Source organism: Durio zibethinus, chromosome 26 (genome assembly GCF_047325235.1).
Source record: "Durio zibethinus cultivar Kanyao isolate XHJ-2024 chromosome 26, ASM4732523v1, whole genome shotgun sequence".
NCBI lineage: Eukaryota > Viridiplantae > Streptophyta > Magnoliopsida > Malvales > Malvaceae > Durio > Durio zibethinus.
In genome coordinates, this window is record NC_143187.1 from 6,825,998 (window position 1) to 6,840,238 (window position 14,241).

At 35.6% G+C, this 14,241-nt stretch overlaps 4 protein-coding genes across 8 annotated transcripts; all 4 read right to left on the reverse strand.

Moving 5' to 3' along the window:
- Nucleotides 1-859: 859 nt before the first annotated feature.
- LOC111274796 (E3 ubiquitin-protein ligase RSL1-like) lies at nt 860-4,592 on the reverse strand. 4 transcript variants are annotated; one of them, XM_089755033.1, is made up of 6 exons: nt 4,296-4,513; nt 4,134-4,216; nt 3,953-4,047; nt 3,318-3,814; nt 2,203-2,963; nt 860-1,578 (listed from the first exon to the last, which is right to left on the reverse strand). In XM_089755033.1, exons 4-6 carry the CDS (start codon nt 3,735-3,737, stop codon nt 1,197-1,199), a joined length of 1,563 nt encoding a protein of 520 aa, XP_089611159.1. In that variant the 5' UTR covers nt 3,738-3,814; nt 3,953-4,047; nt 4,134-4,216; nt 4,296-4,513; the 3' UTR covers nt 860-1,196. The 4 variants fall into 4 exon arrangements, with proteins under 4 accessions (XP_089611159.1, XP_089611160.1, XP_089611157.1 ...); XM_089755034.1 differs by lacking the exon at nt 4,134-4,216; XM_089755031.1 differs by adding an exon at nt 4,540-4,592 and having other exon boundaries at nt 3,318-4,420.
- A 1,665-nt stretch (nt 4,593-6,257) lies between these two features.
- On the reverse strand, nt 6,258-8,622 carry LOC111318650 (fe(2+) transport protein 1-like). Its single transcript, XM_089755298.1, is given in 4 exon segments — nt 6,258-6,414; nt 6,416-6,682; nt 6,779-6,924; nt 7,600-8,622. Coding segments are annotated over 4 exon segments (1,059 nt in total). The 5' UTR covers nt 8,207-8,622; the 3' UTR covers nt 6,258-6,375.
- A 1,806-nt stretch (nt 8,623-10,428) lies between these two features.
- On the reverse strand, nt 10,429-13,610 carry LOC111274195 (receptor-like protein EIX2). 2 transcript variants are annotated; one of them, XR_016334217.1, is made up of 4 exons: nt 13,390-13,403; nt 11,756-11,813; nt 11,607-11,652; nt 11,449-11,480 (listed from the first exon to the last, which is right to left on the reverse strand). XR_016334217.1 is itself a non-coding variant. In XM_089755566.1 (3 exons), the coding sequence occupies exons 1-3, from the start codon at nt 12,489-12,491 to the stop codon at nt 11,408-11,410; spliced, it is 855 nt and encodes a 284-aa protein (XP_089611692.1). In that variant the 5' UTR covers nt 12,492-13,610; the 3' UTR covers nt 10,429-11,407. The 2 variants fall into 2 exon arrangements, 1 of the variants encoding a protein (XP_089611692.1); XM_089755566.1 differs by having other exon boundaries at nt 10,429-11,480; nt 11,756-13,610.
- On the reverse strand, nt 10,714-11,379 carry LOC111274194 (receptor-like protein EIX2). The gene has a single exon (XM_089755142.1). The coding sequence runs from the start codon at nt 11,377-11,379 to the stop codon at nt 10,714-10,716; it is 666 nt and encodes a 221-aa protein (XP_089611268.1).
- Nucleotides 13,611-14,241: the final 631 nt, after the last annotated feature.

A 14,241-nucleotide genomic window follows, 5' to 3' on the forward strand; every position in this document is an offset into this window, starting at 1 on the left:
AATAGAATCCCAAATCTAGTACATATTGGTTGCATTCTACTGCAGAATTTGACTTTTGAGCCACATGGAATTGTTGATTTGCATGTGAACTATGGGGAAAACTTTATCAGAAGATGATTTTGGATTCGAAGTATTCAGGCTATCCTTGCCGAGAGCACTTTGTCAACGACTCCATGGAATCTCGTGTGCTGTCGAGAGAAAAAGGAAATGGTGGGTGGTGGATAAATTACTAGGCTAGGCGAGCTAGTCAAAATGCACGTGCCACCCCACTGAAAAATAAATTATAAAAAACAGAAGCTCTGTTGCAACTTTTACTATGAACAGCCTCAATAAATTATAAACGCAATAATCAAGCCAAAGAAAGTGGGAATTGTATGCAGCAGAAATACTATTTTATGGTAAAAAATCTGCAGAAAACTAAGGAAGTCTAGCCCCATTTCTCATCCTTTTATAAGATAAATCCTGATGAATGACTGAAGGGTGATCTCGAGAGTGATTCCTGCAGGATAGTCAAATTGCATGTGGTTTTGCTTAGCCCCCGTCTCCAAGCCTAGCTCGAACGACCTTGGAAGGCTATGCAATGTTCATTATTCCCAATTAAGAATCTATAATATGCAGAATATACGAACAAAAAACACAAACCTGCAAAAATTTGGATTTGCTTTTTCTTGAGATATACCTAGATTGTGATGGGCCTCGTTTGGCATAATTGATGCTGTGCGTCCATGGTACTAGTCAAGTCCATGGTACTCGTTTCATCAAAACAGTATTCTTGGCACTGATAATGCCAGGGCATTCATAGGAGAGAGAGAGAGAGAGAGAGAGAGAGAGAGAGAGAGAGAGAGAGAGAGAGAGCATGTCAAAATGAAAAGATTTGTTTCATTAACTTTCTTTTAATTTGGTGACATTACTAAGATGTTAAACCTATCATCTCTCTTTTTCTTTCGAAGAAGCAACTATCATGCATAGAATCTTCCCTTTAATCTTATGCAAAGACCTCCAGGGTATTTTATCTTCCAGCATGTAACTAATGACAGACAAGAAATACATAAAGTGGGAGGAATGCTGATCTCAAGAAATTTGTGTAAATGAAAATGGAGCCAATAGAGTGAGAAACTCTTTGCCTCTCTTGTAAACCTTGTTGGACTTGGACTGATACAGTCTATTACCTAACATTGGAATGATCTACACTAGCTTCATTGGATATAGTCTTCGTCGTAGTTGTCACTTATTACAGAGACGAATCTCTCAAGCCAAGGAAGCTGACGGATGTCCTTCATCGCATCTACATAGGAATCTGTACAGCGGGGTGGGGATTGATATGGATGATGGTCACTCAGACTAAAACCCCCAGCGAGGAACCTTTGGATTAGTGTAAGCTGTGATCTTTCTTGGTCTGAATATGCGTCCATGATCATAGGGAGTGAATTGAAAGTCTCCCATGCCCATTGTTCTGATTCTTGTACAGAATGGGTGACCGAGTCTTCAGTGTTGTCTTCATCCCAAAAGGCGCATTGACAGGTCTGTTGACCGCCCCTGTACTCGGCACCACAAGAATAACAGAACTCATGCCCACACCTGAAAAGGAGACATGGAAGCAAATTTGGCTTCGAGGACCATATAAGAAACGACTTTCATATAGGACATGTGCGTGCAAAACATACAGATACACTTCTTCACATGTGGACAAACAAGAGCTCGACGCAAGCATACAAAATTGCATGATCAAAGGATGATCAACTCCATTAACCAAGAAGTTAAGTCAAGGATAACTTGATTATATCATGGGACAACGAATAAAGTCCAAATATACACAACAAAGTTTAAGTCCAAACATCAAGAGACTCTCTAAGCATATATTGTCTCTCTAGCCCACCCACTCACGTCATAGTTCCAACCAAATTACCATTCAGAAAAAGTCCATACGGTTGGTCATATGATTAGATCGCTGCACAAAACAAAAACTACAATTCAAAGATGCTACAAACTGCATGGCCTGCAATTAGATTCAGGTGCAGCAATTAAAATTGTGCCTCAGTAGCAAGCAAAGAAAATTGCAATCAATGTAAAAAATTCCAATGCAGGAAAGAGATCAGCATCAAATAATTTCATTTCACAAGGTTCAATCAGCCCCTTATTTAATCAATCTCAATTAATTTCTTTCCAATAAACAAAGTGCTATTACAAGAAGATGGATCTTACCAGCATGTCATGTGATAGCAACCTTGGGTAAGTTCAATCATCGTACGGCACTGCTGGCAACGCCTCCACCTCTTGTTTTGTGCCAAGAGATGCCAGGTAATGTCTGCAGCATCTCTTTCCTCAAGAGGGAGGTTCTGATACTCTTCACAACTCACTGACGAATGCCATGGAACTCCACATTCCACACAAATAAACCTTTGACAAACTGGGCACTTGATACAGCTACTATCTGATTGACTAGATGAACTTGCCCTAGTTGACAAGCATTCACGAGGATCAAGTAAGACAGAACAATTTGCATAAGGACAGTAGATTCCATCAGAGTGAAGAACATTTGCTTCTGCTTGGGCTCTTTCTAAAAACTCATAGGAAGCAAGTGGAAGAAAAGATCTACACTCAGCAGTGGAAATGTAATAATTGCATCTTACCTGAGGGCACCTGATGGGGACTTGGGACGATTGCAGTTTACCATCTACATAAGTTCTCATACAATGAGAACAGAATTTATGGGAACACTTCATGGTGATCATCATCAATGATGGCTTGTCCTCACAGCAGATAGAACAATTCTCAAGTGATTTATCTCCCTTGGCAGGAGAAGATATGACTCCTATGGCTACTTGGGCTAGCTGCAATGGCCTCAAAACATTGCCGCTTGGAACAAGTTTCAGAAGAAACTCTTCCAAATTGTGGGTATGTTCTAGGGTTCTTTCCCTCAGTGCTATCAAAAGTGGATTATCAAGTTTCTCCTTGCACATAATCTGCCAGAAATTCATTTCAGTAAAGCACAGATTAAGGAAATAAAAATTTTCAGCATAGTTGAAAGTTCTAAGTCTAAAATCAGGAAATAAAAAATTAGCTAAAGCCATATTCTATAACTCCAAATTAAAAAAAAAAAAAGGATACAGCGGATTTGGGAGGTTCGAATCTTTAGCTCTTCAGATATGAAGTGGATTTATAAATGTAGCCAGGCAGAAAGCAAAATGAAAATTCACATTATAGAAAGGTTTTGTGATATCATATGATGAAAGTAACTATTTAAGTGTCAAAGAAACGAGACAATCTTTAATGTTTGATACCAAAAGAACATCATGGGGATGCCAATCTTCACTGACCTGATCATATAACAATCCGGAATCAGTAAAAGCATATACACGGCGGATCTTGTTCTGCATAGCCTCCATCAAACCATCCATTAAAGCTAAATAATCAGCAACAGATTCCTCTACATAAAAGTCAAGTTTTTTCTGCACTTGAATAACAGGACTACCGGCTGATCTCTCCATAACCACCCCAATACCTGAAAAGCCAGAACTAGAGTCCCCAGTCTCTGCTAAAGAGATGCCCTTGAAAAACATCTTCACTGAAAATTTATCAAGCTCTTCCCTTTGTTCTTCCTTTATCACTTCTTCAGTTTCTTTCCATACCTCCTCATCTTCACAACAGCTCCGAAAGTCTTCCTCATCTTCTTCTAGTCTAACTTCCCTAACTAAGGATAAAGAAGACTCATCAGGCAAAACTTCTTGATCCTCCATTTTCAAGACCAATTCCTCCAGATAATTGAAACGAAATCTGCTAATCTTTCCACTTCAAGTAATTACTGATACCAAACCTAAGCAAAACCAATTAGGATAAAAAATCCATCTCAATTTTGCATGTCACTAAAAAAAAAAAAAAGAAATAAAAAAGTGATCTTTTCTGGCTCATATTTCTAAAACAAAATCCAAAAGAACCCATCAAGGAAATTGACCATGCCCCAGATTTAATCACCAAAATCCAGCTGAATCAGAAAAGAGATCCACAAACAAAAAACTGATCTTCTAGTTCCTGATTCCAAGTCAGAATCTAACAAATACCCATCAACAGATCAATTCAAAGCTCCAGGCTCGGACCCAAAAAAATAAAAACTTGGCACTTTTAAAAGAACCAACCTCAATAATCCAATAACCCCAGTAAGAAAAAAAAAGGTTAAGTCTCTTGACAAAGCGATACCTGTCCATTATTTTCTACAAAACTACAGGGTAAAATAAATTACAAAAAAATATAATAAACAAATAAAAGGGTATCAATCACTTGAAATGAAACTTCCATACCATGGCTTGGAACGTTATCTGGAACAGGAATTTATGGGCCGCCTTGCGAAAGGTCATTAAAAACCCTAATTTCTGACAAACCACCGCTTGCCAAAGCATTTAAAAAACTTTTACCTTTTATTTTCCTGATAATAGTTAGATTAAGGAAAGATCATTATGTGGAGAGAAAAAAAGAAAAAAAAGATAAAAGAATCCATCGGTCAAATTTGTTGTGGTGTAAATGGCGTAAGAGAAAAGGAAAGACCTTTTCTTTGGGATTTTTGCTTTGCTGGCATGCTTTTGTTCTTGCTTGATTTAGATACAATTTTTTTTTTTTTTCAGTTTTCTAGAATCCCCATATAATAACATTAAATAATGTCACATATACATATTTCAAATAAAAAAAAAAACAAAGTCACATTTAAAAGGTTAAAATTTACTAAAACTTTGTTTTATGGTTTATTATTAATTAATTATCTGATTTTTATTAAATATTCTTTGTTGCATAAAAAAATTCTTTCATAAATTTTTTTTTTAAAAAATATTACATATTTAATTCATACAATTATCTTTAAAAATAATATTTTAAAAATTAAAAATTAAAAATTTAATACTTATAATTTATTTTTCAATCGCAATATTTTTATATAAAAATTACATTAAAATGATCATCTTGTCATAATTTTTTGTGGTGTTTTTTATTTTTTTAAAATGTATAGTATATAAAATGGTGTATAAGATATAAAGAGAATCAAGTAAGAATTTATACCATTTTGATCTCAAATTTCATTTTTTGGTGGATGATAAAAGTTTTGTATTAGTAGTAATCTGTTTTATTCAAATGATTCCCTAAGCATCTTTTTTAGTATTTTTTACTTCAAAAGGATAGAAAATGGTACCATAAAATATTGTATCTATTCTTTTTGACAAAGGATGAAAAATAGGAAATGAAAGCATTGCTTTCAATATTTTTGTTGGGATTCTCTCTCAATCCACCAAATAAAATCAAGATTTTAATGTCATTTTCTCCTAGAAAAAGAAAAAAAAAAAGCTATTGGATAATGCAATAAACAAGGATGAAGATGCTCAACCAGTAAGAGAAAACGCTGGCTTAAGAAATCTATGCAAACGGTTTTTGTCCGTTTGACGAGAAAAATGTGACTCTGCTTTGACTTTTTCAACCCCAATACAATTTTTTATATTTGGGATAAATAAATCTGCAAAAGTGACTGCAACAGGGTTGAAAAATGAGAAAATAATCATAATCCACCGCCCTTCCTTGGATTTTAGTAGAAAATTTACTTCTATAATCGACAAGAAAAAAAATCATACAAAATAGAAAACTGGGTGTTGCTTTTTGTGTATGAAAGTAGCATGAGCTTGTGGCCATTTAAACGTTTGGATTGAGTTGCATATCATCAGATCACCGATAAAATTATGTTGAGTTTCTGATGTGAATGTCAAATTGTGAATGTTGGGCAGGTTTAGATCCCTTCGCCAACCATAAAATTTGTGGCCCAAGCTCCTGTTTGCGGGTCACAAAGTATTTATCCAAAAAACTTGACCATATTAATGGGCCTGAATGCAGCAACTTGGAAAAACAGTGTGGGTTCATATCCCCTGGGCTCGGTTCCCTTGGCTGACCTGCGTACCTTTGACTATGAAGGTTTTTTTGAAGAACCTGAAGTGATTCACTTACCCATCAAATAAATATATATATTGAAGTCGAACTTTAACTCATTCCATTCATGCTAGCTTAGTTTATTTTGAAGAACCTAAATCATAAGGCTTTGGTCTCTGACCTTTCTTTTCCTGTAAAGGCAAGTAGATATATATAGCCAGGCACGAAGAAAATGAAATAAATAAAATAAAAAGTCAACTGAAAGATCTTAATATAGCAAGAACAAACTGAAAGAGAGGAATTGATTTTCCTTGGTTGGTGGTTATACATGATGAAAGGGTCACAAAAAACAAAGCGCACAATGTAACAGTGAAACTAACTACCTGGAAAGGTCAACTTGCAAAAAACACGGTAAGATGGTTTATTCTTTTTGCATTCTTTTCTTCCTATATCTGTATCAAATCTCTCTCTTTACCATGATCAAGCCCACTTGGCCATGAGAGACATGCCACCAGCGCCTTAAAAGAATTGCAGCATAGGACTTTATTTCGAGCTTAATGCTAGCCTGCAACTTTGGACCCATGAAATCTGATGAAAGAAGATCAACCAAAGCCATGTAAATCAAAAGTCCAGCTGACGATGCATTTAGCAGTCCTACTGTGATCAAGGCAGTTGGACTATTCTCTTTGTATGTCTTGGACAGAGCAATTCCTAGTGCAATTCCAAATGGGGTCGTTACAGAGAAGAGGAAAACCATGATAATCTTCTTGAGCGCATTGTACTCGGCCTATATCAAAAGAGTTAAATTAATGTTTTCCGACAAGGCCTTAGCTCTGAAGAATAAAAGGATCAGTAGTGATTAATTAATGTAGGAAATGATTGCATGAAGAATGCAACCGCCAAGACCCATCCCTTCAAACATTTGATGGAAGCAAAGGGCTGTCACAAGACCTTTAATGGTGCAAGTGTTGTTTGAGGCTCCTAGTGAAAGGCCTATCACCACTGAATGAACTATAATTCCCATTTCTGATACATGCCAACCATTTAGATGAATTTACAACATACAAGAGATCATCTTCATTGCTACAATGAACTAATCGACACTCGGTTCATGCACTCATGGTGCACAAGCCATAGTAAACAGATGACACTTATGTGAATTTAATGCTCAAAAGATCCTATAATGCAGCTAATCAGTTGAATCAGCTCAGTCCCTTTTCTTTAAATTTTGTTAGGATATATATTTGGATAAGATCTAACGATTATAAGAGAGTATCTATGAGTCTATGACCGCCCCTAGCTATTGGATCAATGTGAAACTCAGGCGAACTCTAAAAATAGCTGCAATTCTTTGTGGGGAAGACTTAAGTTATAACTATCAGACTCATGAGGACAGAGGATAAGATCTGGACGAGTTACAGACAAGATACAAACCGCTTGCAATTGACAATAATTGCTAAGATATTGTATATTTTATTTTAGATTATCATCATACATATATATTTTTATGATTCTGCAGGAAAAGTCAACAGATTAACGAATCTGATCATGGCAACTTTTTGTCTATATGTGAATTCATACCATGTATAAGTCAAGCCTAGCTGATGTAATTAAAACATGTTAGTAGTTTGGTAGTATATATCTTATTTTCCCTGTTGACGTTCATGTCTTAACTAGCTAGTAATATTTAGAGCTGAAAATTTCTTACCATGGCAATGACACGATAACGCATCAACTGTTGACCCAACTTTCCTGCAGACCTTGGATCATGATGGTGTCCATGAAAGTGTCCAATATTCACCGCAGCCATTTCGTGTTGTCCTCCCTCAATAGATACAGATACTGGGATAAACCCAGCATTGCTTTTCCTACGGTATAATGATGTAGCCATGGAATCCACCATTAAAGTCACCATTGCGGATAGCATTGCTACAAATCCTGTAAAGGGAAACTTATGCCATGGGTTCTCGTCCAAGCAATTAGATGATAACATGTCGAAAGAATCCGGCAACATGTGCATGAAACCAGTTGCTAGAATGATTCCAGCAACAAAACACCTAACGATTACCAATAAATTTCCGTCAGGGTGAAGAGCTGGGATCGAACGTGTGAATAAAGGTGAACATTCACCTATAACAGTAGCGATCAATATGGAGAAAATGGCTATGATTTCGAGGGATAATGCCTTTTCTTTGTTGGTGCAGCCATTAGTTTCTGTTTGACGTTCCTCTGGTACAACTGAAAGTGCTTGGGGAATGAAGATGGAGATGATAATCAAGCAGTTGGAGAAGAGCTTGAAAGAAGCAGCCATTGACTCTTTTCTTGGTCACCTCACCTGCTAGATTAATTGTTTTTGCAGCTTTCAATTATGGGAATGGTGTATAAGTGGGGTTCTATATATAGAGATGAAGTGACATCATGTTGTTATTGTATTATAGCTACAGCTTGGGGCTGATTTTTTTTCACTGCTATAACAATATAACATTGAAAGAAAAATAACTTTTTCTTGTAAAGAAGAAGAATATGACAAACTCATTCATTCTTTCCCCTTTTATTTTATTTTTTTTTTTCACCTGATTGAAATTTGTAACAGATTTTTCGAGCCCCCTCAAAAATAATTATCTTAAGTAAAATTTAATCTTCTTTATACTTAATATTGTTTACTTTCATCCCCAAATGATTGCTACTACCCTAATTCAAATCAACCTATTTGTTCTTACATTAGAAACCAAAAAAAAAAAAAAAGACAAGATGATCAGAATGTTTTAATTAGAAATTAAGAAAGTAATAAGGAACAAGCAATAGCATTTGATTCTTTAATTCAAGGCATGAAGCATGCCGCTCGAGAGAAAGCTACTAATTGGTAGCACCAAATTCCATGCCTTCCCAATATATGTGGGTGAAAGCATAGAGAGAAAGCTGCCAACCCTAAAACCGTCCTTTAACTGTCAAACCTTAGATTTAAGAATAGTTGCAATTATGTGTTTAGGGGCAATAGATAGAGAGGACACACGTGACTCTGTCACCAACAGTTCGGTCCCATAAAATTAATTGAACAGTTGGAACGAGAATACCCCACCTGGTCTGTTCACCTTCGGTTGGTTGGTTCTCTAAGCTTCGTTCTAATGAACTTTTTTCTGACTACTTATTAATTGCTAATTTAATTACTACTTAACTCTTATAGTATATGAACGATATGAATCTGATGATGTTCACTATTTTCTATTTTTCATTTGAATGATGTGGGATTCCAAGGACCGTACGCATCAAGTACTGATTAATTAATTGCTAATTTAATTAGATTCTCAGGTTGTTTATGTCATGCTATACTCAAAAGTCAAAATAAGATTGTTATGAATTGATATAATTATAGATGATATTAAATAATTTTGGAATTTAATTTTTTTTATTCTTAATTTATGGTATTCTTTTTATAAAAAAAATATGATTTTTTTAAACTTTAATTTTTTTAGTTTAGTTGGGGATGGGGCGACAAGGGATAGGCAGAGATTGTGGTCTGCTCAAAATTTTTTTATGTTTTTTTATTATATAATAGTCAATTTCATCAAATTATTATTTTGATCGTCTTTTTTATTTAATTGTTGTTTAACCTCTCTTTTATTAAATTTCCACCTTCGTCTTTTTATTTTATGAACCATATCAATTATAAAATTAGATGTGTAATTTTAGTAGAAAAGAAAGATGTAGATGTTACTCCAAATTTTTTCCAGCAACGGTTGGGAAATTGAAATTTTCATCCATTTTACGATTCTGATGGAGGAATGAAAATTAAAGAAAGCAATAGATTGTTTAGCAAGAAGAGAGAAAGTAGATGGAACAAAAGGGTATATTAAATACTTGAAATTGAATCATAACTTCTAGAAATTGACAGATTAAGCCAAAGAAGAGGACTTTGTCCTACTAAAAAAATTTATATAATATTTTCCTCAGAATCAACAGCTGTTGGCTCCGTATCTTTTTCCTTCAACAAACTCAGTTATGCTCACCAAAAATGGAAAAGGAGTAACAAATCTTTCATTTTCTTTTTAATTTGTTATTTTCCCATGAATATAAGCTTGTTATAAATGAAAAGGCAATGATCTAAACAAATTTGGAACAAACTCCTAAATCAATTCAGGTGACCGTCTAGATCCTGAAAGCTAGCCAAAAGACACCTTCACTTATCCTTGATTTTTCCACCAATGGTTATCCTTGATTTTTCCACCAATGGATATATTTTTATTTTTTATTCGGATGGCATTAAAATTTTGGCAAATTGGTAAACAACAAATAATCATAATTTATAAATCTTTTTAAATTTTTTTTTTTGTCGTTAAGTCAAACTAGGAAGTATTGCTAATATATTGTATTTAATCCCACTTGCATTTGGCACTTAAATGAGAATACAAAACTATAATTTGTGGCAAGTCGAAATTGACTTTGTTATAATCTCCATAGAACTCGATATCAAATTGATTAATCATGAGATTATGAACTTGATCTAACATCATCCCAAGATTCAACTGGGCTTGTTTGCACTTCTACTTGGGATATCTGTAGTTTAAACCATAATTAACATTATTTTTAAATCATTAAAGATTGAAAAAGAAAAATGAAATGACGATATTAGGAGTTAATTTACTAACAATTTGAATGATGGAACAATGTTTTCAGGATTACTAATTTATGTTACAAAGAAGGCCGTAACATGAAAAAAAAAATGATTGCAGATGCAAGAATTTGCATGTTTATTGACAATAACTATCAATCAAAATGGATCCTGATAGGCCGCTTTTAGCTGAGGGTCAGGTGAATGAATTAGTTCTGCTTCTGCCAAGACTTCAATTTCCTCTGCCAACGAACCGAGCTCATTGCAATGAACATAGATGCCTTCTGTTTCCTCTCATCAATGAGTTGAAAACACGCAAGCCTCCAAGACTTGTTTAACAACAATGTTCCGCACACTCCCCAAAATCCCAGAACAAATTCGATTGACATTCCAACATAGAACCATTTCATTTCTATCACATTGTCTTCACCAGCGTCATCGTCAGCATGATCACTTGGTATTCTGTCATCCTCACATTTATTAGCTAGTGGCCCCCCACAGAGTCCTGGATTACCCTTATAAATAGATGGATCGTTCAAAGTTTGCAGCTGGTTCCCTGATGAAAATTTTCCCACTAAGTTGTTATAAGATAGGTTTAAGTGGCTTAAGAATGATATTGAGGACAAGCTTTGTGGAATTGAACCACAGAGTTGTTTTGTTGAAAGATCAAGTGTTTCAAGCAACTTCAGATTGCCAATATTTGATGGAATGCTCCCAGTCAAATGGTTGTTTGACAAGTTTAATGTACCCAATCTGTGCAGCTTGGTAATCTCCTCAGGCACCTTACCAGATAGATTATTTTCTGAAAGATCTATGATCTTCACCGATGGAAGTGTGCTACTGTATTCAATTTCCCTTTCTTTGGCCACAATCATCACATTCCCTTCACATGGCTTCGCATCTTCAAATTGAACTTCCGAGACCATACCAGTTAAATTTCCTAGACATGCTGGTATGACCCCAGATAGCCTGTTGTCTGCAAGGTCCATCACATGAAGGCTTGTGAGACGGCAAAGTTGTCTTGGAATGTTACCGGTAAATAAATTTGATCGGAGACGGAGAATCATCGTAATGGGCTATTGTCTCCTATCCATGTTGGTACCTTTCCTGAAAATTTGTTCTTCCCAAGATCAAAGCTCCATAGTCCTCTACAGTTTTGCAAAGATAATGGAATTTCTCCTTTAAAACTGTTGCTGCTTAAGATTAGCAATAGAAGTGAATGAAGAGCATCCATTGAGCTTGGAATATCACCTGACAGATTATTTTTTGCTAGATCCAGAACTTGCAAATGTTGCAATTGACTCCAATCCTGAGGGAGTTCTCCAGACAAGTTATTGTAAGATAGAACAAGGGATATCAAATTCTTTAGTTTAACAATGGAAGAGGGAATGCCACCAGTGAGAAAGTTACGAGAGAGATCTAAATCCCTAAGCATTGGCATAGTTTCACTGATATTGTCAGGAATTAAACCTGAGAATGAGTTACTACAAAGATACAGGTGGCGCACATTAGACCATAATGGGGTTGGACCCTCAAAATGATTAGAAATCAAATAGACATTTGTTTCGTAACGAAAATGTAATGATCTTGGTAATGTGCCACTTATGTTGTTATTTGCAAGATCCAAGTCATCAATGCGCAGTGAACACCAACTCCAAAACCAATCTGGGAGTTCGCCTGATATCTCAACATCATTAAGGAACAGAGTGGTCAGATTGCTTTGAGTTTGAAGCCACTCAGGAAACGAGGGACCTACTCTGTTGTGCGCAATGATGATAGACTTGAGGTTAAAAGGAGGAGTCCACTGGCTTCCCCAACTAAAAGCCAAGGACTTCTTCTGGGATGTTGAAGATATTTCCAACTTTTCTAACCTTGTTAGATTTGAGAAATGTCCCTCTGATATAGTACCCTTCCAAGCAGTTTGTCCAAAATCCATAACAACCAACTCTGAAAGCTGCCCAATACTCTCTGGGATGGTGCCGTTCATTGGATTGCCAAATAGGCTTAAACGTTGTAAAGATGACAAAAGTCTAATAGACTCAGGTATTGATTGAACGCCAGAATATATTCTTCCTAAGCACAAGAGATCTCAAGTTTGTGAGGTTTCCTAGTGCATCAGGCAGATGACCAGTAAACCTGTTTTGTGTCAAATCCAAAACTTCCAAGCTGCTATTTTTTGACAAACTGTCTACAAATTCAATCAGATTGCCGCTGAGGTTGTTAAATGCTAACCTCAAAGATTGTAAGTTTGAGAGATTAGCTAAAATTCCTGGTATTGTACCTTCCAAAAATTGATGGGACAAATCAAGGTGTTGAAGAGAATGCATATCGGCAAAAGCACTAGGAATGGTACCAATGAAATTGTTAGAGCTAAGAAAAAGGCTTTTAAGGCCAGTAATATTGAAGATCCACCTAGGCATTGGAGAATTAAACAAATTGTTAGACATATCAACAGCTACCAATGATGTAAAGTTAACAAATGGGAGGGCAAGAGGAAAGCTATGGAGTTTGCAGCTGGACAAGTATAACTCCAACAAAGAAGGAAGCCTATTAACTTGTTGCAATCAATCAGTCACAGTACTGAGATCAGTCCCTCCCATATCCAAATATTCCAAAGAAGAAAGACCCTTTAACCATTGGAGGTCATTTGCATTTAATTTGTAACCTGAATTTGAATATGAATGAAGATCAAGATATCGCAAATTTGATAAGTTTCCAAGGTGAGGAGGAATAGTCCCACCTAACTGAGCATAAGAAAGATTTAAATAGCTCAGGGTTCTGAAAGAACCTATAAACCGTGGGATAGGGCTGGCCTTCAAAGTTGTTCATACTGAGGTCTAACTAACTTAAATTCTTCAAGTTAAGCAGAGAGGAATCGATCTTACCCCTTAAGGCTGACTTCTTCTCAGCTGCTTTATTAGTCTGAAACGAGTTTCGGAGATCAAGCGTCGTTACTTGTCCTGTGTCGGCATTGCAACTTACACCATGCCAATGGCAGCAGTCTTCACCCATCCATGAAGAAAGCCTTCCAAGGGATCTGTGAGACTTTCTTTGAAATTAAGGAGAGCTTTCTTCTCAATGTCAGGGCAACCGGTACTAAGATCATTAGCAGTGCAGAAGCAAAGAAAACATGAAAGAAGATGAACAAAATTCAACTTAAGCTTATTGTAGACACCTTAATTGGTTCAGGTCCAGGCTCGTTGGGTTTGGTTTAATAGGATTTGGGCCTAAGTCAATTGAGCCTAGCTCAATAAGATCAAAGTTATCGGGTCCAATTGATCATTTATTTATTATTATTATTATTTGATTTTATTTTTGGGTTGATCTTTATTTTTTGTTTTTGATTTATCTGTTTTTAGGTGACACAAAAAAAATAATTAAAAAAAATATATCGTGGATGGATGATGGCAAAGTTGAAGTTGGTTTCGATTTTTAGTAGATAAATCTGATGTTTTTGTGGTAATACGGAAGTCTTGTTAGAGCTAGATTCCTAGTTAATTAGGAACACTTGAGCTAAACCCTATAAGTATAACACAGATCGAAATATAAGTAGAAGCCAATCATAGAAAAAAAAATCACACACGAGGTAGAGAAAACAGAAACAAAACAAGAAGGTGTTTAGAAGGATAGGAGTAATTTTAGAAATTTTAGGATTTTTTTTTGAAAATTTGGAAGTTTTTTTCTAAAAAATTTTTGAAAAAATTTTAGATTTCGACGAAAATTCTGGCAAAACTTAA